The 25918-nt window shown below is 36.7% G+C and overlaps 1 protein-coding gene and 1 long non-coding RNA gene across 2 annotated transcripts in view; one reads left to right on the forward strand and one right to left on the reverse strand.

Moving 5' to 3' along the window:
• The window catches only part of LOC136264567 (mucin-5B-like), a 52451-nt gene extending 26913 nt beyond the window's left edge, over positions 1 to 25538 (forward strand). Inside the window, exons 15-24 of the mRNA XM_066059330.1 lie at positions 2085 to 2141; positions 4691 to 4888; positions 6956 to 7888; positions 7947 to 8126; positions 9694 to 10293; positions 13523 to 13708; positions 21271 to 21588; positions 21671 to 22075; positions 22140 to 22439; positions 25216 to 25538. Coding sequence (XP_065915402.1) covers positions 2085 to 2141; positions 4691 to 4888; positions 6956 to 7888; positions 7947 to 8126; positions 9694 to 10293; positions 13523 to 13708; positions 21271 to 21588; positions 21671 to 22075; positions 22140 to 22439; positions 25216 to 25232 — 3194 coding nt within the window. The 3' untranslated portion in view covers positions 25233 to 25538. The remainder of the gene's footprint in view (positions 1 to 2084; positions 2142 to 4690; positions 4889 to 6955; positions 7889 to 7946; positions 8127 to 9693; positions 10294 to 13522; positions 13709 to 21270; positions 21589 to 21670; positions 22076 to 22139; positions 22440 to 25215) is intronic.
• Positions 19631 to 22433, reverse strand: LOC136264576 (uncharacterized). Its single transcript, XR_010705209.1, has 3 exons — positions 21073 to 22433; positions 20457 to 20951; positions 19631 to 19758 (listed from the first exon to the last, which is right to left on the reverse strand). It is a non-coding gene; the product is annotated as an uncharacterized lncRNA (long non-coding RNA).
• Positions 25539 to 25918: the final 380 nt, after the last annotated feature.

The raw sequence follows: 25918 nt of genomic DNA on the forward strand, positions 1-25918 counted from the left end.
TATTTACATTATCATTAGGCATTAGCACTCCTACCTCGTCACACATTGGGCTATTGTACCTCCTAGCATGCTCTCCTACAGGCCGTCTGTTCTCATTAATCACTACCCTAATATTTGCTGGCTCATCATGCTGCTCAAATATTTCTTTAGCTACCTTAATAAGTTGAACAGTGATTATCGTCATGCAAAAGCTCAGTAATACCCCTAACTATGTCAAGCCTTAACCCATCAACTATCCCACATCTTGTAGCTACTTCAGTTTGCTGGTTGTCGATAAAATAAATTTGGGAAAATTTAGGAGACTCACCTGTTGATGGAACTAAACTACCTATATGATGATAGACTTGACCCTGTACTCTAAAAGAAGGATTGAAGCCAGCAATAGTTATCTCGTTACAGCCAAAGCTTGTCATTTGAAATGCACTATTATACTTACGTATGCTAGCTAGAAAATGTTTACCTGCTGTGTTTGTACCTTCACACAGGTGTCTCAAGAATGACTGGGGCTGTGGAAATGCCTCTAACTGGACATTACCCTTCAAGCAACAAAGGGATTCGGTCTCCTAGGGAAATTTTAATGCGCCGCAGTGTGTGCATTCTACACTAAGTGTGCCTACATCTGTAGTGTTGAAGAAGTTGTGTGGCTGATAGTTAAGCCCCCTAAAGCTTGGGTGTGTGCTTGCACGTACCTGTTGTCTGCGTGCTGTGTTAGCCTGCTGCTCCAGAGCTCTGTAGAGTGGATCAGCTCGAGCTTGTTGATGGGAAGCTGTATCTTGTTGTTGCTCCTCCCTCCTTGTTACTGGGTCTTCACGCGCAAGTCGATGGGCAGCTGTATCGCGCTGCTGTTGTTCTTCTTCTCTGGTGGCCCGGTCCGCACGCGCAAGTCGACGGGCAGCTGCATCGTGGATCCGTTCCTGTGATCTTCTTTCTTCGTCCTGGCGGGCCACACGATGGGCTTCTGCGTCACGTTGTCGTCGTCTCTGTTGTGAGTCGAGTTCACACCTAGCACTGGATGAGGTGGTAGCTCCAGTTGAAGCCTCCTGGCGGCGCAGTATTTGTCGTTCTGCTTCTTCCCGTCTCTTCTCTGGATCCAATCTTTGGTTCTGCTTGTGTCTCTTTGCTTGAAACGCACAAAAAGTAGACGATCGTTTTCGCTTAGGCGGCATGCTCGGGCATGCTTACACAGCACATCAAATGAATTTGAATTAGAAATATCACGTGTGTACAGTTGGCAAAAACACATGCAGTACAGTGCGAAAAAAAGTGTACTGAAAAGGTGCCCAAAACGAAAAAAAAAATTTAACACCAGCTGGACTCGAACCCACAACCTCGCGCACGTAAGACAGGCGCCTAAACCATTAACCTATTTACTTCACCACATTGTTACAGCAATATTTTTGTCTTATAAAGACTTGTACAAATGGACTGAGATAGGTGTTTACTTGCGGTTTGCATGCGGTTTATAGAAAGAATTCAAGCGAATTTTAGTCTACACACCTGCCTTCAACGGCCCTTAGACGACTAACGATAGCTCGCACAAACTTTTCGAAAGCGCCATTGTTGAGCTCAATAATCAGCGCTTCCGTGACGCCAAAGACGCTTCGAAACACGCAGCGGTTCGAGAGTACAATGCGTGACATCAAATGGAATGCAGACAGACAGACAGACAGACGGCTTTTCACTCTTATAATATAGATATACACACGATATATATCCTTCACCTTAGTTCCTACCACTTCATCCGCTACAACTGTGTTTTCCTCCCATGCATGTATGTTTAAGTGTATGTCATTTAATGGGTATATGGACATGTGGTTTGTATAAATATAAAATGAATTAGGTTCATGTATGTAGATTACATTTTTTTCCAGCTTATTCTCACAGGATACTTTGTCTCGGCAAAGATAGCTATACAGTATGCATACACCTTAACAGTTACATGTAATAATGTGCATGCACAATTGTACATGTTTGTATACTCATTTAGTGTCATAAATGTAGCAGCAGCACATGTACACACTTGTACCCTTGTACAAATATTACTGTAGTGTGGTATATAACATGGTATATCCTTCACCTTTTAGTTCCTACCACTTCAATCTCATCCACCCCACCTGTACCAACTCCATCTCCTTCCCCAAGTATGTTTAACTGTATGTGATGTACTTACCCAGCATGTATGATGTCATTCCTGCTTTGGAGTCTGCCCATGCCATATTAACTTATAAACTTTGTGAGGTCACTCAGAGTGTCCACCCATGTTACATTTGTAATGCATTACATAATGATATTACTTATGTTATAATGAAGTAATATAACGGCACTACATGACAAAGTAACAAGTAATATATAATGGATATCACATCCGAAAATTGTAACGCGTACTTCTTTTTAAAGCGTGTTGTATCCAGCACGTGATTGGCTGCATTTTGGGTCCTGACAGCACTGAATACGGCTGTACAGGTGAGAACAAATTAAAGAGTGATAGTGTATGGGAGTGCCCTTTGAGACCAAGATACTACAACAAAGTATGTTTTAGAGGCTGAACTACACCAAGGAAACGCGGCTCGTCTCACTTGTGTCACTTGTATACTGTTGTAGCTAGTTGTAAGCTGGGAGCATGTATTTAGATGGTTGAATTTAATTTATAGCTTGTAACAAACAAATGTAATATGTAATAATGTTACTAGTTACAGCCCTCAAAGTAACATGTAATATGTAACTAGTTAGTATTTCTCTGGGAGTAATATGTAACCCTGTAACAGCTGTAATGTGTTACATTGTATAGAAGTAACTAGTAATATGTAGAGAGTTACATTTTTAGAGTAGCGACCCCGACTATGCAGATCTGATCGATATGGTGGGGTTTTACTTGCTTTCAGAAATGCCTTGAATATTACTGAATATTCCCTTACAAACACCAGTAAATGTGAAACCGTAGCTGCTACCCTAACACATGGAGACTAAAATCTATTATCTGTTCTATATACAGACCACCTGCTACTGACATTATTTATCTCCAGGAACTAACCTCACTACTCAGAGCACTTTTAAATCCAACCCTTCAGTTATAAATAGGAAAGATCTAAACCTTCCTAATATACAATGGTCTACAATAAACTCAGTAATGGACAGCTGCTACCCAACAACACTCTGTAACCATATTTTGAATTTTGTATCTGATCATGGGTTTTCTCAGACAGTTCAGAGTCCTACGAGAAACAATATACTTGACATCTTGCTCACAAATCATCCTTCAACCATTGAATCTTGTGAGGTACATGTAATTCCTGGCATAAGTGACCATGAAATTGTCTCAGTCACATTTCGTAGTATATGCAATAACTCACAGCTAACCCACAAAACATTATATTATGGCCTAGGACAGACTTTGGTGCCATCGATGATCACATAGCCCAATTTTCTGATATTTTAAATACCTATGACCATATTACCCCGTTAATGTGCTCTGGGATGAATTTAAAACTCTATGTAAGTCATGTTTAGACATTATCCCACAGAGAAAATCTTATACTAATGATCACCCACCCTGGCTTACCCATAACATTAACTGTTTGTCAAGAAGGAAACAATGTAGATACAACTGAGCTCGTGAAACAAATTCAAGTTAAGACTGGTCAACTTATCACAACGTTAAGAAATACAAAGACTCCATCGTACATAGTTCCCATAACAACTATATCACATCTCTTCTTGACAATCATAACAAATGCACTAAAAAATTCTGGAAATAGATCAGAAGTATGAGAAAGGTACCCATCAACACTTTACACTGTAATGGAGAAGTACACACTGAAAATGAAGCTAAAGCTAACATATTAAACAACCTAATTCACAAACTTTTGCACTATGGAGTTACTGGTAAACTACTGTACTACATTGGATAAAAGACTACCTGTTGGATCAATAACATAGAGTTTTGCTTGAAGGCAAATCTAGCTATTCACACCCTGTTCTGGTTTTCATGGCAAAATCAAAAGTCATGTATCTTAATCATGTGAGTGTTAATTGATCCCCACAATCGATTTTGGCTTCAACATCTATATAATTACTGCCCAGTTGTAGCCAGGCTTCATTTCATATGTAGCCTGGTTAGCTGGACTACATACTAAATGTAACCCAGGTGGCTCCTTTGATTTGGGGTGTGAAAGTGTTAAATATTGATATATAGAGTAATTAGCTCAGAAACTGACATCGCATGCCTTCAATCAAATCATCTCACTCTGGAAAATCAGGCAAACATGTGACAAATGAAATTTAATCCTAGTAAATGTGTGCACTTAGCTATAGCAACTACACAAACCATTCTTACCATCAGCGAATCCAGAGGCGTTCCGAGGTGGATTTCCAGAGGTTTCAGGAAACCCCTTTGGATTTTACACATTACTTGAAACATTAAGAAATTGAAACTTTAGGTTTCCAGAATCTGGAATTTATAATGGGACAGGACACATTTTAACTTTTATCATAGTTAAATAATAGTTTCCCACATGATAGCAACACTTATAGTATTATTCAGAATTATGATTTTGGTAACTGTTTACCATTTATTAATGATTCAGTAATATAATTATTGTGCAGCTACATAATTACTTAATGCTTATTGCTAATTATATAATTATATATATATATATATCCTGTACGTAATCTTTCTGTTTTGTGTATTCAGACAGAACATGCCCAGCTGGAATGGTGTTTAATGAATGTGACTCTAATTGTCCTGTAACATGTGATAATTACAATAATTATACCTGTCAACAAGATGGTTGTCAACGGGGATGTTTCTGCCCATATAACAAAGTGTTGTCCAGCAATGGAACATGTATAGATGTTAATAATTGCACTGATACTCCTCCTTCCACTCCAGGTTTGACAACTAATTAGTATATGTATGTATGTATATTAGTATTTTGTGTACATTATTGTAATAGTTTTATGCACTAGAACACCACTTGTAAGTTTTTGGTAAATTTTGACTAGCTAGATGTTTATACTATTTTCATTTGATTGTGTTTGAATTACATGCTAGGATACCATTAATAATTAGAGCTGTGTACCATATGTATTCACATCGAATATTCCTGTGATGTATAGGGACCCGCTGATTATGCTGGCATAATAATGAGCATTATAGGTGCCTGAAAGCATTTAGCATAATGCTAACATAATAGACAGAGAGAACATTTGTGCATTACCATAAATTCTTGCTTATCAAACTATTAGGGCTGCTAGTATCGGTATTGGTATCGGGCCGATACTGCTGTTTTCATGAAGTATCGGAATCGGCCATTATATTGTTGCAGATACCGATTCTTATCATGTGCGAGAATAAAATAACGTTCGTTTGTACTTGCTTATTTTACTAGCACAGTGGATGCCTAAAAGCATCAAGTATAACACTAATAACTACCAGCAAGACTACTGATGTATGCTGAAACCTACGTGTGAAAACGCTTTACTGAGAAAAAGATCGATATACTCTAATAGAACAGCCAATAACTCTAATAGAGCAATCAGGTAGAAGTGACTGTTTTAGTATTAGAATATTCTGTGTTTTTGTAAGCACCATTATGATATTATCTACACTTCTCCAGAAGAATACTGGAATATCCACTGGTATGCATTTCAGTGACTTCCTTCTTTGTAAATCTTGATTGGCTACTTCATTATAAACATGAATCATACTGAAAACGTGTACAAGAATATTATGAAATGCACTATATAATAAATGTGTGCACTATGAAGTAGCTACTTTAAGGTACTTGATATCGGTACTTGTACTTGCAGATACTTCCCAGCTGAGTACTTGGTATTTGAAGTATCGGTAAAAAGTGGAATTGGTGCAGCCCTACAAAATATATATCACAGAAAAAGATTAATATACTCTAATAGAACAGTCAGAGAATGATCAGACAGCTGATGTTTTATTATAAGGTTTCCAACTCAAAATAGGAAGATGCTTCCTTTTGTCTTTTCTGGTGATTTTCACACAGACTGATCGATGACCTTTAAGGTAAAGCAAGCAAGTGTTAATTTATTATTGGATTGTCTGTAGCATTGGGTATCAGCATACGTGTAACACACAAAAACATGAAAAAGTGTTCATGTGACCAAAAATACCATAATAGTTACATTGGACGGCTTACTTCAAAATCATTGTATTTTAGGGTGGTCTAAGTCACAATAAGTGTATTTCTTACTTTACTGAAGACTTCTACATCTTTTAGTGCTATAGCACATCCTGCATGTAATAGAATTGCTGGCCACATAACCACATTTTGGACATTTACAGTTAAAACTGCACTGATATTGAAAGCAATAGACAGTTTAATAACATATTAGCACCTGTTTGTTTTATCAGTCTGTGCGAAAACTATCAAAAACAATGAAAGAGCAGAGACATTATCCTATTTTGTAGCAAAACTCCTATATGAAAGGATTTTGGTCACATGACCCCTTTTTGCATATTTACATATGTTAATAAAATTATGCTAACATTGAATGCTGCAAACAATCCATTAACAAATTAGCACTTATTTGCTGTATCTTAAAGGAAAATCTGTGTGAAAATCTCCAGAAACAACAAAATGAAGCACCTTCCTATTTTGAGTGGAAACCCTATCTATTAGAATATTGATCTTTTCTGTGACATGCACTTTGACAAGCAATGATTTAGAGTCTGTGCTTCAGCCACTTACTGTTTTCCACAAAGTGCAAATTTAATAGAAAAGTATGGAAACAGATATAAATATCAAGCATAATTTGAGCATAATAGGTGAATATTGAGCATTATTTAAGTGGAGTAATAGGCAAAATTTTGAGCAGTGCAGCATAGCGTAATAGGTAAAATAATGAGCATAATCAACGGGTCCCTATTGATGTACAATGTATTGTAAATACTGTGTGTATCAAAAATGCTTTTATTATGTTATAGGGTGTCAGCACAAGGGGATTGAGTATGCGGAAGGCCAAAGGATTCAGCCTAACTGTTCCACAATTTGCATCTGTAAAAATAGAGAATTCCACTGTGAATTTCAAGATGTAGAATGTGGAGGATCAACTTGCATTATACATGGGGACCCACACTATATTACTTTTGACCAACGCAAATATGACTTTATGGGACTGTGTGAGTATTATCTCTCTAAGCCATGTGTTGGAAATGACTTTGCCATTGTTGGTAAAAACAGTGAAGTCAATGGCGACAAAGCTATTACAGCAACAGAAGCAGTGAGAGTAATTGTTGATAGCCAAGATTTAAAAATCGATCTTACAAGAGGCAGGGGTGGAGAGGTGTACATTAATGATGTACTACAGTCAAATGATGGAGATGAAGTGCTGTATAGTTCTGTTGGAGTACAAGTGGTCAGATCAGGTGGACATCCTACAGTGTTCCTTACAATGAGGTTCCCAGTGCAAATACATTGGGATGGAAGCCGTAGAGTACGTATTACTGCATCTAAAGAATGGCAAGGACAATTGTGTGGACTGTGTGGGAACTACAACGATGATCACAGTGATGATCTTGTACTATCAACTGGCTCAGAAACAACTTCTGTGAATGATTTTGGCAACAGTTGGTTGTTTAATAAAACAGAAGAAAACTGCCCATGTCTACACGGTCCACCTATAAAGTGTTCACCTGATATTAGACCAATAGCTGAATCAAAGTGTAGTGTTCTTACTACTGTATTTGGAACATGCAACAGTGTTGTAAGTCATGAGGAATTTGTTGAAGCCTGTATCTATGACTACTGTGTGACTGGAAGAGATGAAGAATACTTTTGTGATGCCATTTCTAGTTATGCTGCACAGTGTGCATCAGCTGGTGTTGTTATTCCAAACTGGAGGACTCCTTCTTTTTGCTGTAAGTGTAACTTATCATATCTGCATAATAAATTATAGTAGTGAATTTCTTAATGTAGGTATCGACTGTCCACCTGGTAAGGTATATCAGCAATGTGGACCATCGTGTCCTCAAACATGTGATACCATCAATGATAATGTTACCTGTATTGGTGGTGGTTGTACTCCTGGATGTTTCTGTCCAAGCGGAATGGTTCAAGCACAAAATGACACCTGTATAAGTGAGAGCAGTTGTTCAGGTACAGCAATAGATTAACTAAGGACCGCACATAACAAACAATTTTACGAATTTGGTGAATGTTCTATATGTTTAGAGTCAGTGAATACCAGTCACGATGGATTTTGGTAGTACATGTATATATATATATATATATATATATACAGGAAACGCATGGTGTACACCATAAGGACTAATAAACTTCCTTTAATAATGAATCACATCATAGAAGTCAAATTTGCCAGACATTTCCTGTGAATATAGTTTACAATTGTAGGGATTTCATTAGCTAGACAAACAGCCACTTAACCACTCAGTACATTAAAACAAATGCTAATTATAACTGCTGTTGATATAATTATGAGTACAATTATTATGAGTTACTCTAATAAAGCAGTCACCCATTTTTAGATTGATTTGATACAGCATATATACGTACAGTAATCCTTCTAAGAATAATTGTAGACCTTTTTCACGTAACACGGAGCTCATTGATATTTCATAATTTACTGCTTTATTGTGGTTATATACATGTTTGCAGTGTCTCAAAGCACACTTGTATAAATAAAGGTTTTTCACTGAAAAATCCATAATCTGAGTTTGCCATGTCGTAAAACAAAACCAAACAAAAACAAAGCTTCACAAACCCCCTCCTACAAATTTTAGGCAGGTTTATCTTCCAGAAAATAATGAGTCAATGTATAAATTATGAAGTATGTAAAACTAGATACATTTTACGAAACCCTATATATAGTTCAAGTAATATGCTTTGAAGAGGTTTGCATAATGGTTTAAACGGTGCATGGTAATGTGCACACAGCTGTTTGGTCATTGCTCTGTAGTTGCACAATGTAATTGTCCAGTAGAATTGGTTGGGTGGCTAGTGTGCAATAAAGATTTGTAAAATGCAACTTACCATCACTGGTGAATAGCTGATAGTAAACATTTGAAAATCACTGTAAGGATAGTCTATAAACATAACATATAGTATTTGTGGTTGCAAATAAATTGGAATAACAACTAGCTACACAGTTATATTACAAAGTCCTAACATGTGTAATAATGTGATATAAGTAGAACAGTTATCCTAATAGAACATTCAGTTAATGTTTTATCTATATTGGGATGGTGCCAGAATTTTGGCAATGTCAGGGTGTGGCTACCATGTGACAGAAAATTTTGATGAAAGAAAAAGTTGATGAATCAGTGAATTTATCAAATTTTAATTCATCAATTGTCCATAAGTGTCTTAAAAATATGTGTTAATATATTTGATTTCTCAACATTTAATTTGTCAAAGCTGATGAGTGTGGAGAACTAACTATGATATTTCCTGTATTAGTGGTGGCTTTGCTCCAGGGTGCTTAGTCCAAGTGGAATGGTTCAAGCACAAAATGGCATTTGTATAAATAAGAGCAGTTGTTCAGGTTATGCACACATAATGTATTGTGTTTATAAGCAGCACCAAGTGACCAAACGATAAGACTGGCAATACTTTGTCTTATTTATTCATATGTACGCTATATGCACAACACAACTTATTGAAAATACATTGTTTACCTCTGCTAAAACATATTCTTTTCTCACAGGTCCTTGCGAAATAAAGGGATACGATTTAGTTATTGCAATTGATGAGACTAGGAGTGTGGATGAGACTGAGTTTAAAAAAATTCTAAACTTTACTACAAGAATAATTGAAGAAGTAGACATAGGTGAAGACCATACAAAGGTTGGAGTAATACTGTTTGATAACGAAACTAGAGTACACTTTGATCTAAATCAATACACAAATAAAAGTTCCTTGCTGTCAGCAATAAATCAAATAGAGCATAAGCCAGAAAAAGGAAACAATTATTCAATTGTGCTACAACAGCTACACAAACTGTCACAGGATACATCAAAAGGTTTTAGAGATGGTTTTGATGACATTGCTGTAATTTTGACAGATGCTAAAAATGTACGGAATAAAGATAAAGATCAATTACCAACAATACTAGAGAGAATTACTAACTATCAGCTATATGCCGTTGGAATTGCTCTTGAAAACCGTTCATCTGATCAACAACTTGAAGACTTAGCACTCTTAACTGGTGATAAATCACATGTGTTCATTGCTGATAGTGTTACTGATGAGGAATTGGACCAAATTAGAGATAACCTTACTGTACTGTTATGTGAAAGAAGACCAAGTAAGTGATTGCCTTAAAGGGCACTGTATTACTAAACACTATGTGGACCCTGTTTTAATTGACAATTGCAATGCATGAACAAAGCCCACTAGTATGAGCACAGTTAGCTAATAATAGAAATCACAAACAAAATGAAAGATGTGCAGAAAATAAAATAGTAAAGTGCCTTTCATAATAATTAGGTAGTAATGGGTGTGTTCCTGATGTGCATTCAGTGTGACTTCAGTGGCTCTTGTAAGTACAACAACAAGAAGGGTAACAGAATACAGTGCACCATCTATAGTGCTACCAGGAATAAACTTCCGAAAGTTTATTACTCATCCACCCACGCATTTACTCTATATCTCACTAGATACATTCTGCAATGTTTATTATGCTTCCATGCCTTGCTCTGCTCATTGATATTTCATAATTTACTGCTTTATTGTGGTTATACATGTTTGCAGTGTCTCAAAGCACACTTGTATAAATAATGGTTTTTCACTGAAAAATCCATAATCTGAGTTTGCAATGTCGTAAAACAAAACCAAACAAAAACAAAGCTTCACAAACCCCCTCCTACAATATAGGCAGGTTTATTTTCCAGAAAATAACGAGTCAATGTATACATTATCTAAACCAAAACAGCCAAGCTGTAAAAAAGAGTGTGGCCCCCAAAAAGGCCAGGATGAAAAAAAGATGTGAAATCCAAAGTGGCGGCCAAGAAATAACTGTGATGGTAGAAAAATTTTAATTATGACAATTCAGGTGAATTTGCATTGCCTCCTCCACTAGGATTCAGCACCAAATTCACCTGAATTGTTGTAATTACATTTTTTGCCATTAACCTACCATTACAGCCATTTCTTGGCCGCCACCTTGGATTTCACATCTTTTTTCATCCTGGCTTTTTTGGGGGCCACACTCTTTTTTTTACAGCTTGGCTGTTTTGGTTTAGATATCACGTCTTTTTGCATTGCAAGCCACAAAGCCGGTTATTAACTGGCTTTGGTGCTTCCTTCTAACTTTTTTCTTTTCTGCAAGAATTGTGGAACAAAGGAAGAAATGTTGTATACAGTTTTTTTGTCTGATTAAAAATATTCGTATATTTAACAACAAAAAATAATCATACTGTAGGTAATAAGGTGACTTCTTATACATAACTGAACTGTAGCTGAAACTCCCATTGTTTGTAGCTGAACTCTTTTCAGAGTGACTCATTTCTAGCTGAACTCACTACATGATGATTTGTTTCCAACACATATTTCTACAGGGTGATTTGTTTGTAGCTGATCCCTATAGAGTAACTTGTATTTAGCTGATATCTCTACAGGGTGACTTGTTTGTAGCTGATCTTTCTACAGGGCGATTTGTTTGTAGCTGAATTCTCTATAAGGTGATTTGCTTGTAGCTGAATTCTCTACAGGGTGATTTGTTTGTAGCTGAATTCTCTACATGATGGTTTCTTTGTAGCTGAATTCTCTACATGATGGTTTCTTTGTAGCTGAACTCTCTACAAGGTAACATCTTCTAGCTGATCTCTCTACAGGGCAATTTGTTTGTAGCTGAACTCTCTACGTGGTGGTTTCTTTGTAGCTGAACTCTACAAGGTGATTCTTCTAGTTGAACTATCTCTTTCCATAGTTGAACTCCCTACAAGGTAACTTCTTCTAGCTGATCTCTCTACAGGGTGAATTGCTTGTAGCTGAACTCTCTACAGGGTGATTTGTTTGTAGCTGATCTCTATACAGGATACTTGTTTCTAGCTGATCCCTTGAATTCTCTTCAGGGTGACTGTTCTATTAGAATGACTGCTCTATTAGAGTATCTCGATCTCGCAGTTGTAACACCAAATTGGATTTCGAGTTATAACTCCATGGCTTTAGGTCTGATTCTTCTGCACCACTGAAAAGCCTTTCTAAGATGATTACTCCATCTGTACAGCGATTTTCAAAGTTACCCCAAGCGGTTTATCTGGCAGGCATGGCAAGTAGTAGTTTTTTGTTAGCTAATCTCGATTGCATAATTGTTACACACTGTTGGTTTTTTCATTGTATCTTCCTGTTTTTACTAGATTTCTTTCAAACGCACAAAAGGTTTGAGGTACAATAGGTAACCTATTCACCCACCGATGTTCAGATTCTTCCCATACGCGGTTTACCCTGTAGGCGTGACAACATATTGGTGTTATTTTTTGTGAATAATCGCTCATACCTCTTTGCCTGTTTATCGTATTCCAGCCAAAGTTGGTACAGAGATGTGCCTTTATACCTCCCTTCTGTGTGCTAGATTTCAAGGCAATCGGATATGGCGTTTGTGCTTTATAGCAGTTTTTGTAAGTGTGTTAAAAGAGGAAGAAAAATAAGAAAAATGAAGAAACTAAGCCAATTTTTGAAGTCGCACATCTCAGGAACACTTGAAGCGATTTCACTCAAATTTGGTATGTTGAGTACTGAAGTTGGCGGGCGTGTCCACAGTAAAAATCGTCTTGTTTCAGCAAGGCAGCACAGAGCTACAGAGGTGCGAAAATTGCATTTTCATCCTTCCTGTCAATATACTCACAAGTGTTGCACACTGGCTTCTTGGGCCGCACAACACCCTACTGTGTGTCTTGATATCAGTGTTGGGAAAGTTACTTTGTAAAAATAACTAGTTACATATTACATATTACTTGCAACTGAACTATTTAGTTACAGTTACATATTACCCATAAAATAAAGTAACTATAATAATATTATTACATATTATATTACTTTGTGTCCACAGCCTTAAGCTGTCACGCGTGAAACTACCACTTTATCACGTGACATGATTGTGTTGTTGGACGATGTGCAAAACTTGGTTATGAGTAAGAAGCTGGTGAATAAGCTTCATTCAGTAGGCTTCGTTACTTCATTGTGGCTAGGCGTTACTCAGAGGATAACTAACGAGATTAGTAACTTCATTACTTGTAGTAATATTATTATGTAATATTAGACTCGTTACAGTAACTACATTACTTGGGTAATGCGTTACATTTGTAAGTGAAGTAACTTGAGTTATATTACCTGTTTTCATAGCGTATTTCGTTACATTACTTTGTTACCACAAAAGTAATAATATTACGTAGCGCGTTACATAAGTAATGCGTTACTCCAACACCGCTTAATATACACAGGTGGGTGTGCATATATCTTATTGAAATTCCAGAGCTAGTATATAATAGATGTTATATAAGTGGTACAAATTACATTAATGGCATATCCCATAGTGTGTCCACAACTTACTACACCTGATAATGGAGATATTGATTGTTCACTTGGAGGAGATGGAGAAGCTAATTCTGGAGACACTTGTACCTTCACATGTGATGATGGCCATACACTAGTAGGTAGTCCCAGTCGAACATGTCAAGATGATAGAAACTGGAATGGTACTGACACTACTTGTACAAGAGGTATGTTATTTTGCTACACAACACATTAACTGCTTCAATAATAAATACTTGCATACATTGTATAATAATTTTTTGACCTTGGACTTCTTGTTCAATCCATTGTATGTTCTCAAGAATTGATAACTAACCTCCATGAAAAAAATAAATTCCCCGTGAACAGTAAGTTGATGTTGGGCTGCCCTTAAAAACCAGATGTCCATGTGGTTAATACTTCCTCTTGCTTTATGTTTTGAATTTTAAAACTTTAATTTAGTCCATTTTTAATGCATGCATGCAACATCTCATTGTAATTTGTATATTAACTTTTTGATTTGTAACTTCATGGATGCAAACAACCTCACATAACTACCACAAACACACAACAAATAAATGGTTGTTTTTATCTGCTTTACCAGATAGCTAGGCACTGGAGGGCAAACAACAGAGGCAGAACCTGTACGAGGTGTTTACCATGAGCCAAGGATTTTCTGTTACCAACACTTTGGCCATTCATTGTAGCACTTGGACATAGAGGTGCTAAGTCTACTTGGACAATATGTGGGTGGCCTGTAGATTAAGTCATCCTGGGGTTGGTTTTCTTTAAAACCTTCTAAATATTTGTCCCAATTCACTGTAATTAAAGATTTTTAATATGTATCTTGGCTCGCACCTCGTAAAGACTCTACCTCCAGTGTTTGCCTACCAGTTCCTAGCTACTGTAACTGGTAAACAGATAAACACACTCATTTATTTGTTGTGTGGTTGTGGTAGAGTTTGCATGGTTGCGGTAGAGTTCATGAATTTACAAAAAATATATTCAAAGAAGTAATTAATAAATTTAAACTACAGTAGGAACAATGTAGTAGCGCAATAAAAAATAGTGAAATAAGCTGGATTGGTGTATATAGTAGCACATAATGTCCAAACACTGTATAATAATAAGAAGTGAATATCCCTACTGTGAGTGATAGGGACCCGCCGATTATGCTGGCATAATTATGAGCATAATAGGTGCCTGAAAGCATTGAGCATAATGCTAGCATAATAGGCAGAATATTTGTGTAATAGTATGAATTCCTGCTTATCAAAATAGCTATCACAGAAAGATCGATATACTCTAATAGAACAGTCAGTAATTCTAATAGAACATTCACACAGCTGACTGTTCTATTAGAGTATATCGATCTTTTCTGTGATTTGCATTTTGACAAGTAAGTTTGTGCTTCAGCTATCCATAAACTGAGAACTGAGGCATAAATAATTGGGCGTAATTTGGGCATAATAGGTAAGTATTGAGCATAAATTTAAGCATAATAGGTAAATTTTTGAGCAGTGCAGCATAGCATAATAGGTAAAATTATGAGCACAATCGGCGGGTCCCTAGTGAGTGAATATCCCTACTGTTGGACATTATGTACTACTCCGATCCAGGTTGTTTCGGTGCTTTTATTACAGTATATGTTTTCCCAAAATTTTTCTTATAATTGTCTCTAATTCAGTCATGGTTATACCCTGACATGTATAGGGATGACATGTCCACTACAGTTTAGTTTATTTGCATGTACCTGTATAAGTATAGATATATGACTCCTAATAGGGATTGGAAATGGTGTCACGCACCAGAAATAGGTTTGTTTCGAATGTTACAGGTGGTTTCCATAATTTGTATCGCATAATAAATTTAATTGTCCCCTAATGAAGTTTTAGAGGTTTTGTTAGAGTGATTTAGAACCTAAGAGCAAAATCTTACTAGCTTTGTTCTACAGCTTTGGCATTAGATTAACACTTGAAAGACAAATGGTTACGCTAGACAGCAGCTGTGCAGAGTTAGGAGAACAGAAACACGACAGTACAACAACACCTAGCCAAGTTGTAACCAAGGAAATACGCAGCGTTTAAACTACAGGGTTGGCTTACAAACCATACTGTTCAATTCTAATGACCAAAAGGGTTCTAAAAAGCCAGGTATCATCAATACTAGAAGGTGTACACAGCTGTTACAGGAACAGAAACATACCAGCGATACCGAAATGGCACGATATGACAAGTTTCTTCTGTGGGAAAGGCCAGTCAGTGACTTCCACCAAAGCAACTTGTATTGCTCAAGTTAAGGAATTATCATATTCTACTAAACCTACACTGATAGTCAACAGTAAAGAGAAATGTTAGTCTTTTCATGCTCTTCAAAGCGGTAACAAGCAAAATGCGCCTCGTATCTAACCAGTGATGTCAATTGTACAGGTAGTATACTGGGCGAGTGACACCGTTTCCAATCCCTATTTGGAGTCGTATATCTATGGTGTAAGCAAACTCTCTTGTTTTACTACTTTTAGCTATTCCTTTGTTTCATTACTTTTTTTATCATTAATCCAACTTTAAAACTCCTAATTTTATACCTGTAAAAATAATCTACACAAAAACAGCCAAGCTGTGTAAAATGGTGTGGCCTTAAAAAGTCTGGGTGAAAAAAGTTGTGAAATCAAAGGTGGTGGCCAAGAAATGGCTGCAATGATGTTAATGCTAAAAATTTTTAATAATGGCATTCTTAAAATTTAGTGTTCCAGGGGGGCTTTGGGGGCTGAAGTCCCCCCTTCATATTTAGGTTTTACTTGATCAATATGCTGAGTATTATAATGAAATTTTGTCTTAGCATAATTATATGATCACTAATAATACAAATACTCATAAAACTTACAAACATCTTTCCAAAGTATTATTAGTGGATTTATACTAAAGTTTATGCAACAAGGACCCGGATCAGCATTGGAGGTGTACAAGATACTCTAATAGCTAACTACTCTAATGAACATTCACTGGAAACATGTAGTTGATTCTGTTATGGAATTTTTCCAAATCTGCCTGCACCTATACATATAATGAAGTGCATTGGTCTGTTTAAAGGGCTTCATTCATCTACTTGTGCAGTTAATATGTATGGCAATACTTAATTCAGGTACACAATTTCCATTGAAAATGCTCTCAGATTCAATCTTGTATTGTTCAAATTTTAAAATTTTCTACTTTCAACATTATTATTCTAACATGCACCTATTCAGTGTTGTGCAATTGTGAGAGGGTGCATCATGTACTTGGTTGTCTGTACCTACCCAAACTTTTCCATTAACAAAATGCTTCAGAGAGCCATATCTATGATCTAAAGGCAGTATATAAACTATCTACAAGTAGAAAATATTATGAATTTTATGTGGAAATGTCCTTAAAATGCAGTATATTAGCATTTATTTTTCAAACTTTTCCTGGGGGGGGGGGCATGCCTCCAGACCCCCCTAGTTCCAGCTCTACCCAAGAGATTAGTACCTTGAGTTAGCCCCCCCCCCCCCCCCTTTATAAATCCTAGATCCGCCCCTGTGTGCATTATTAAAATTTATCATTAACGTCATTGCAGCCATCCACCACCTTTGATTTCACAACTTTTTTCAGGTAAAGGTTTTTTCAACATTTTTGTACACTTTTTTTATCCTGTGGTGACTGCTCTATTAGAGTATATTGATCCTGTGATATTACATCTGTTTGGTTTTTGCTTAACTTTGTCACTGTAACTCTATTGCTATTCAAACTATCAAAACGCACTGTGCAAGATTACCTATCTACACACCAATTTTCAAGATATTTCTATACCCGGTTTACCCTGTAGCCGTGACAGAAGTTTGATCTTTTTTACGTGAATAAACACTCATAACTCCTTGGATATTCCTCAGATTCACAGCAAACTTGGCACATGAATCCACCGTTACACGCTATTCATTTGTGCGAAGATCGAGGCAATCGAGTTGCACGTTTGCATTTTATAGCAATTTTGGCAAAGTGTGCAAAAAGAAATCGAAGCCCCCCATAGGGCATAAGAAGAAAAAAAATGAAGAAATTAAAATGAAACTTTGAATGCCCATATCTTGCAAATGGCTGTTGCGAATTTAATCAAATTTGCTGTGTGGCGTATCCTACTTGGGGGGACAGCTATAATGCAAAAATGGGTGTGATTTGGAGAAGGGGCCATGGAGCTATGCATGCATAAAAAAGCTGTTTTCTTTCTTCCTGTCAATATACTCACGGTGTGGTACGCCAGCTTTCTTGGCCACACGGCACACTACCATGTGTCTTGATATGAACCAAAATGCCATGATATAATTTTATTTCTTTACTAGCTATTAAAATTTTGAAAGGAAGTAGGGATTGGCATACACAAAGTAAGGAAACAAGAAAAATAAGGAAACAAGCTCAAAAATGTTACAGCTGAAATTATAATGATCCATGCAACAAAGAGTAAGGAAACAAGTCAAACAAGATTAGATAGCTACTTGCTACATAAAATGATGCACATTATAATACAGTGGAACTTGTCTAAAGCGGTCACCTTCGGGCCAGAAATATTTGACCTTTATAGAGAGGTGGCTGCCTAACTCAATATCCTCCATAAAGCAGCCATAGGCCATAAACTGAGGTTTGGCCTTTATACAAAGGTTCCAGGGACTTATATACTCAGGTTTAGCTATAAAAATGCATTTAGCTACACTCCAGTACATTGCTTACTTACATAGCTAGCAGACAAATTAGCAGAAAAGCAAGCAGAAAAGAGCCTGAAGCTATTCTGAGTTTGGAGACAGCAATTGAGCTGATTATGATCCCTGGCTACAAAGTCTGTGAGGACTTCCTTAAAGACGGCAAACTGTTAACTACACAATTGCAAATCCAGGATCAAGATAGTAAGGTGAGCTTTAATTAGAATCATACGAAGAGGCAAAGCCATGGAGTGGCCATGAGCTTTTCTATACTGTGAGTTTATAACTTTTCTGTATTACAGAAGTATAAAGTAGTGCAGCTAGTTTACTCACCGTAATGGCTGTAGCTGGCCGCTTTGTGAGAGGCCTTTTGTGTAGTGAAGTGCTGTTTGCGACTGCTAAAGCTGGCTGTTATACGTGTTATAGAAGTAACCACTTAATGCAAACTATTTCTGTACAAACTGATTGGGAATTGGTCGGGACCGTAGTCACGTGGCTGCTATGTTGAGGCGACTGCCCAACTCAGGTGACCGTTAAGGGAGGTTCCACTGTACCTAATATCTTACTATGTCATAATAGCCAAAAGTAGGGATTAAAATGTTTGTCATTTTAGCAAGTAACCATCTAATCTTGTTTGACTTGTTTCCTTACTTTTTGTTGCATGGATCATTATAATTTCAGCTGTAACATTTTTGAGCTTGTTTCCTTACTTTGTGTATGCCAATCCCTACAAACTTTTAATGCTTAATAGCTAGTTTGTTTACTTTTTATGTCTAGCTAGCTAGCTAGCTATATTAATCTTAGTTTTCCACATAGTAAAAATATCACTTGAAGTTGCTATCCTTTACCATCGTACGCAATAAGTGCCTCTAAAAATAATTATCATATCGTCTTTTCAAACTATTACAGCAACTGTTAAAGGCTTCAGCTGCATTTCTAAAGGCCTAAATGTTAATGATATAACAGTAAAGCATTGCTGGAGAACCAACCATTAACAATGGAACCCCTTTTTTGAATACTGGATCTGGATCTGCCCCTCAAAGGAATGTGCATTATTAGCTACCTCATAAAAAAGATAAACTGGTAGGGTGGGTGTGGTAATAAACAACCGTGGCTATCTCTGGATCTACCTGAGAATGTATGGCTGCATTCTTTCTTTGGAAGGTCAAGAAGTGTCACTTTCTATTAGCTCTATTTGTGATGGTGTTGTGTTTTGAAATGGATTCCCCTAGAGCTAGGGGCTGTTTAAATGATAATAGCTTTTGTGGTACAGTATTGCTTGGACATGCTTACTTCAGCTGTTTCGATTATGCTTTAGCTGCTCTTTTCAATTTTACAAGCTTAGTATGGCCTATGGAACACCTGGAAAGTCCTCAGTTAACAAATAATAATACAGTTAACAAATACATTAATTTTTGTAGAAACTGTGTCTGTACATAAGCTATGAAGTCCAGAAATTGACTGAAAGATACTGGTAGGTACTCGGATACTGTCTGAAGTCTGGACTCTTTTGTAGACTTCCATCTTTTGCATATATGATGTGTGGGAGTGTACCTATATAATATAAAACTTGTAGGTTAGTATCACTCGTAACGTATAAGTTAGAGGTGCATTGATTCTTAAGTGTCCGATAACCCCACCCCACCCTAAGACTATGAAACGACCACCGTTAATTAAAGTTATAGATGACTCCTTGGCTACTGGCACCAATTTTTACCCTTATCTTATGCACACATATTCACTTTGCTAAAATCACATGTTTGGGCAGTGACACGCACCACAAATGTTAAGCACCAGGTCTTACAGCAACAGGCAGACGAAATTCAGGTGAATTCCAAAATTTTGAAAACTCACTGTACATTGAAACGTTAGGCTTTTCACTTCGTGGTACAGCATCATTACAGCAATACTAATACATTCTAGGTGGTTTTTTGGGGTAAAACGTATTGCAAGGGTGTTTTTAAATGCAAAAAGTCATGGAGCCATATGATTTCTTACCAATCCCTACTATACAGTACTATCGTACTGTATGATAGTGCATTTGACTTCTATTAATTAATGGACCAATTAGGGTTGGGAGGTATTTAGGTATTAGTAGTTAAAAAGGTATTTTTCAGGTACCGTTGTGGCTTTCTAAAAATACCAATTTAATGTATTAATTAAATTTTTGGTGGTTTAGTGGTGGCTACACATGACGTCAAGCCCCATACAACCATGTGTTTATGCTGTGGACAAGACAAACAATAATTTACCTTTTGAGATATTCAAACCTTACTTTGTGGTACAATTGTCATTTCATCTGTTCCTTTAAAAGATAATTTTCACTACTAGCACAAGTGTAAATCATAGCTTACCCAGGTTTTTAAAAAGTGTACAATCTACAAGGTATTTAGTGATACCGAGGTATTATTCCTAATACCGTACCGTTCTTCAAAAAAGCAATACCGCCCATCCCTAGGACCAATAATGACTCCTTACAAATTACTTGCTAGGCTTCTTTTGTGGTTGGGGTGTGCTGTAATGTGGTGTTTTGGTGAGTCTTCTATTAAAAGTTTTGCAAAAAAAGCATATAATGTATTATATAGGTGATCTATATCCAGGCTATATGACTTCTCAGCCACTTGCCTAGACTGCAAGCTGTCTGTGGATCAAGTAACCACCTGGAGTGGGATGCATTCGGCATAGTTTTCAGATTCAAGTTTTTGACTTTCTGCTTCACAGGCTTACTGTAGCATTCTTGCAGGTCCCTAGAGAGATAGAAATAATTCTTTATGAATCACTATCATGACTCATGATGAATATCAACAATATGGCAAATTTAAGTTTGCCTGAAATACACTTACTATTTTCTTTTCACTTGATACTCACCATTTGTCCTTTTATCCAGGCAAAGAATCACCGCAGAGGGTTGTTGGATGCTTTCCAAGATGGTTTTTTGTGTGTGTTCTATTAGAATTTTCTAAAAAAGAAGGGGTACTTTTATTATGAACCCACTATTGTGGTTGGTAATAGTGATATTATTTTCATCTATTTCAATTTTCATTTTTAAATTTATTTTTTTCACAGTCACCATAGTCAGTACTCCAACTGGTACACCAGTTAGTGGATCTACTAACACGTTTGACTATCCCATATTGAGTAGTGTTACGCTGGCATGTATGGTGGACTCTCCACCATCAGGCACTGTCACCTATTCATGGAACACTACAGGATGTTATAGTAATGATATTAATAATACTGAAAGGAAGTGCTTTCCTCATGGTCAAACAACACAAAATGTAAGTACAGATGATGTGCTTGCAAAGGATGCTGGAACGGTCATGTGTACTGCAACTACTGATAGTGGTTCATTCATTAGTGAACCTTTTACATTCCGTATTTCAGGTATGTGTGATATCATTTAAGCCTATTCACGTATTTCTTCAACATCTGCATTTATATGTTTATTCATGGTAACACTAATTAGGTGTATCAGTGACTACTTCTGGAAAAGATCATGAATCTCCAGGGACTGATGCAGTTAGTGCTAACCAACTTGATGACTACTCATATATTATTGCACCTTTGAAAACTGATAAACGTGGTGTAGTGTTACGTTGTGCCACTGGACTGGGACCTGCTAGTGATGAAAAAAGTACTGATCTGGGTGATTGGTACTTTCATGGAAAAAAAGTAGAAGTTGCCCACGGATGTGCTTCAGAATCTGTGTTTGAAGTACGCCAAGCACATCTTAAGAATTTTCCTGGAATACTGAACTTATATCCATGTGGAAATTTAACACATGGTAATGAAGGTGTTTACTCATGTATAATTAAGAACAGTTCAATGATGAACCAGACCACAAGGGTGGGTTTGTACCTTAGTGGAAGAAGTGAGTCACTTGATATGTACCCCATCATTTTATTGTTCATCATCTTTTGTTTCTATGTACACAGCTGCTCCAACGATAGACCCTCCATCTTTACCTACTGTAACAGCTGATATTGGTGATTCCTTCAATTTGTCTTGCATTTCACAAGGTTCTCCCCCAGACACATTCACCTGGATGAAGGATGGTAATCTGGCACCACTGAACTCTACTTTGATTTCTGTCTCTCATGACAATACTACTGCAGTGTTCCGTAGTGATTATCCAATTAATAGTGCTACTACTAATGATAGTGGAACTTACACATGTACTGTGACTAATCCTATTGGAAGTAATAGTGAGACCATCACTGTTACAGTAGATACTGGTGAGTTGATGCTGATGTTTTGTACTAAACACATGGAAACACATGGAAGATGTTGTGTGTGATGAGCAATATATTTACTTCTTATACTGATTAACAGAACTGAATGTGGTATCTGTGTAGAAGATGGCACCTTTGCACAGCTTCTTCTTTAGTTTCTAAACATCGCAATGCCCACAATGGATTATTTAGAGCTGATAAATGCCTTTTAAGCTGTTAACCAATGCATGCTTGTTTAATGATAAACCACCAAATTCTTCGCTTGTTCCAAATTAATATTAATTTTAGTCCTTTATTGTTTGCTGGAGTTTTCAAGGAAAATTATGAAGATGCATTTTGTGCTCATCGTGTTTAGTTTTGGAAGCATCAAACAGGTAAATTAGTAATAGGATGGAGGCTGCTGAGAGTTTGATTGCTAGTTGCAGCATATTAGAAGTAAAATGTAATTTCAACTATTTGACATGCGGTGAAACATGGGCCATCAATGCAGGACCAAGAAATATGGCCTTATTAATGAGGTGGTCTTACTATCAAGATCACAAAGTACACCTTGGCTATGTTTAAACACTTACTTGAGTGGCCACTATAATGAGGTGGTCTTATTAGAAATTAATGTTTCACTGCAATTAGTGCTATGGAAATTGCACTAAAAGTTCTGCTTGTAAAACTAATGTTATGAAGTTGTACACATAACACAAGTCAAAGCTGCTAATCAGACAAGTGGGCTAGGGCTTCAACTGTTATTGTTTATATTTGTGGTTACCACAAAACATAAACAAACAACTTAAGTATATGTCAGAGCCTTTGACACTGGCCTCCAGTGGTTCTGCAGCTGCTAAAGCTCAATGGGCTAATAATCTGCTGGCCACAGCCCATTACAACTGATTTCCAATTAGGTCAAAAACAGCTAATTATCAGCTTCCACCAATTACCAATCTGATTATGAGTACAACTCTAGCTCTATTAGAGTTGGGAGTGTATAAACAGTGGAATGGATTACTGGAATGGTAAAATACTGGAATGGCGGAATGGAATTTTTTAAAGTTCAATATCTTTTTTTACATCCAAATAAGTACAACTCCTAAGCAAATAAGTAGGATTCCCCTTGAAGTCAGCTCTTTTAGCATACTTTTACTCACCACAGCACTTGTATGACTTATAACTCAATACTTTATTACTTGTGTGAAACTAACTGTGGTTTAGTTCAGTGTGCAACATGGCACTGCCACAATGAACTTTGGCTTAAATTTTGTTTTCTGACATAATTGTGGAAAAGGCTCATTGTAAATGCTTACAAGACAGTCGCATTTCACTTTTCCCAAAGATTTTCGCTTAGGTTCCTAGGTTAGTGGTAAACACCTCATACACGCTCTGCCTTCTGTGTTTGCCCTCCAGTGCCTAACTGATAAAGTTGATAGTAAATAAATGAATACTTCATTATACAGTGAATGTACTTTTACAATGCATTCATGTAATCAGCTAGCTAGCTAACTTTTTATCATTTGGGAACAAAGGTTAAGTCAGGAGTCTTCCAATAAACTGCTATTGTGCATGTTCACAACTGACTTTACACTACATTATATTGGTAAACTTTGTCTACGGTGAGGTGAATTATGCTAAATAAGCTGATTTCAAGGGGAATCCTATTTATTTGCTTACATAAGGGGAGGAGTTGTACTTATTTGGATGTAAAAAAAGATATTGAACTTTAAAAAATTCCATCCCACCATTCCAGTATTCCACCATTCCAGTAGTCCATTCCACTGTTTATACACTCCCATTAGAGTTTCATGCATAAAAAAATTTGATACCATGAAAAGGTGCCAGTTGTGTTCAATGTTACACAGTACTAGGTATGTCAATCATCAAGTTACATGTAGCTATTCAGTAATGAGCTTTGGACTATATTAGGGGTGTACACAAGAATTTTGAAAAGGGATTTCCACTACAGCTAAATGACTGTTATATTAGAGTAGTTTATATTGCCTGACTGCTTTATTAAAATATCTCAATCTTTTCACCAAAATCATAATTCAGAATAATGTGCTACAAGCATTGCTATCATGTGAGAAACTAAGATAAAGGTATCCTGTTCCATGATAGATTCCAGATTCTGGAAACCTGAAGTTTCAATTTCTTAATGTTTCAAGCAGTGTGTAAAATCCAAAGGGGTTTCCTGAAACATCTGGAACCCCCCCCCCCCCCTCGATACACCCCTGCATATCATCAGCATTGTTTAACCAAGCATAAGTTACCAAAGTAATATATAGGCAATGTATAGTGTGTCCTACATGTGTAACTGACTATAGTAATTTGTGAGATTCCATTTCAATCAGGGCCGCCCAGAGAAATTAAGGGGCCCAGGGCAAAGAGTTAAAGTGGGGCCCCAGGGGAAAGGAGAATTCAATTGTGAATCACAAGCTGTAAAAGTTGAAGACCAAAAAAAAAAAATGGTCATTACATCATTTACATGCTGACAATGACAATAGCTACCCCTCACCAACGATATCTCCTTATTTATATGCTTGCTACACTGCTCCTCTGAAGAATACTGTGACTGCTCTATTAGAGGGGGATCTGACTGCTCTATTAGAGTATATCGATCTTTCAAACAGGTATTCAAGGGGCCCTTCATGGGGCCTCCTGGGGCCCCTTTCAGGCTGGGGCCCGGGGAAAAATGCCCTAGTTGCCCTCCTCCCCCCGTGGGTGGCCCTGATTTCAATAAGTCACCTAGAATGCTAACATAATTATTCACATGTTTTTTCTATGACTATTATAGGTAGTGTGAAGAAATGAGATGTTCTTGGATTAACATGTGTAACAATCTTCAAGGAATTTTTGTGACTCATGTAGATACAGGCATTTTAATCAAACACATAGAACTAGGGTGTGACACTGTTGTAAAACAGCATGTTTATAATATTAAGCATTTTCCTTGTAACACAAATACTATTAATCTGCAATTTAACTCTATAGCAATCAAAATGCATATATATAAACTGCTATATACACCAAAGTATCCAAGCCAGTTATATCACAGCAGATGTAGAGCATACAGTTATTGATACTTTTTTCATGTCACTACTATAACTTATTGTAACATATAGTATGCTAACATGCTGGCATGTAAATTATACATACTCTGTACAATCAACAATGTAAATAATTCTGTTTAATGACCCACTTCGAGGTTATCATTAATTTAGCATGTTAAAGTTTTAAACTCTTAGTTATTAAACTGGTAATTTGGAAGCTTATAGCTGCAGGACACATATTCTTAGATCTGATCACATAATTTGTTATTGTGCTTTGAAAATGGCCTATTATGCTTTCAAAATCAAGTCTAATGTGTTCAAAATTATGGTTTTAAAATCACAATTGTGCTTAAGACCTGGCTGCTCTATGTGCATTGTGTTTCTGATTGCAAAAAGTGATTGCTCTATTGGAGTATTATGATCAAATTTTTTAAGTGGGAATAATGA

This window comes from Dysidea avara, chromosome 8 (genome assembly GCF_963678975.1).
Source record: "Dysidea avara chromosome 8, odDysAvar1.4, whole genome shotgun sequence".
Classification (NCBI taxonomy): Eukaryota; Metazoa; Porifera; class Demospongiae; order Dictyoceratida; family Dysideidae; genus Dysidea; species Dysidea avara.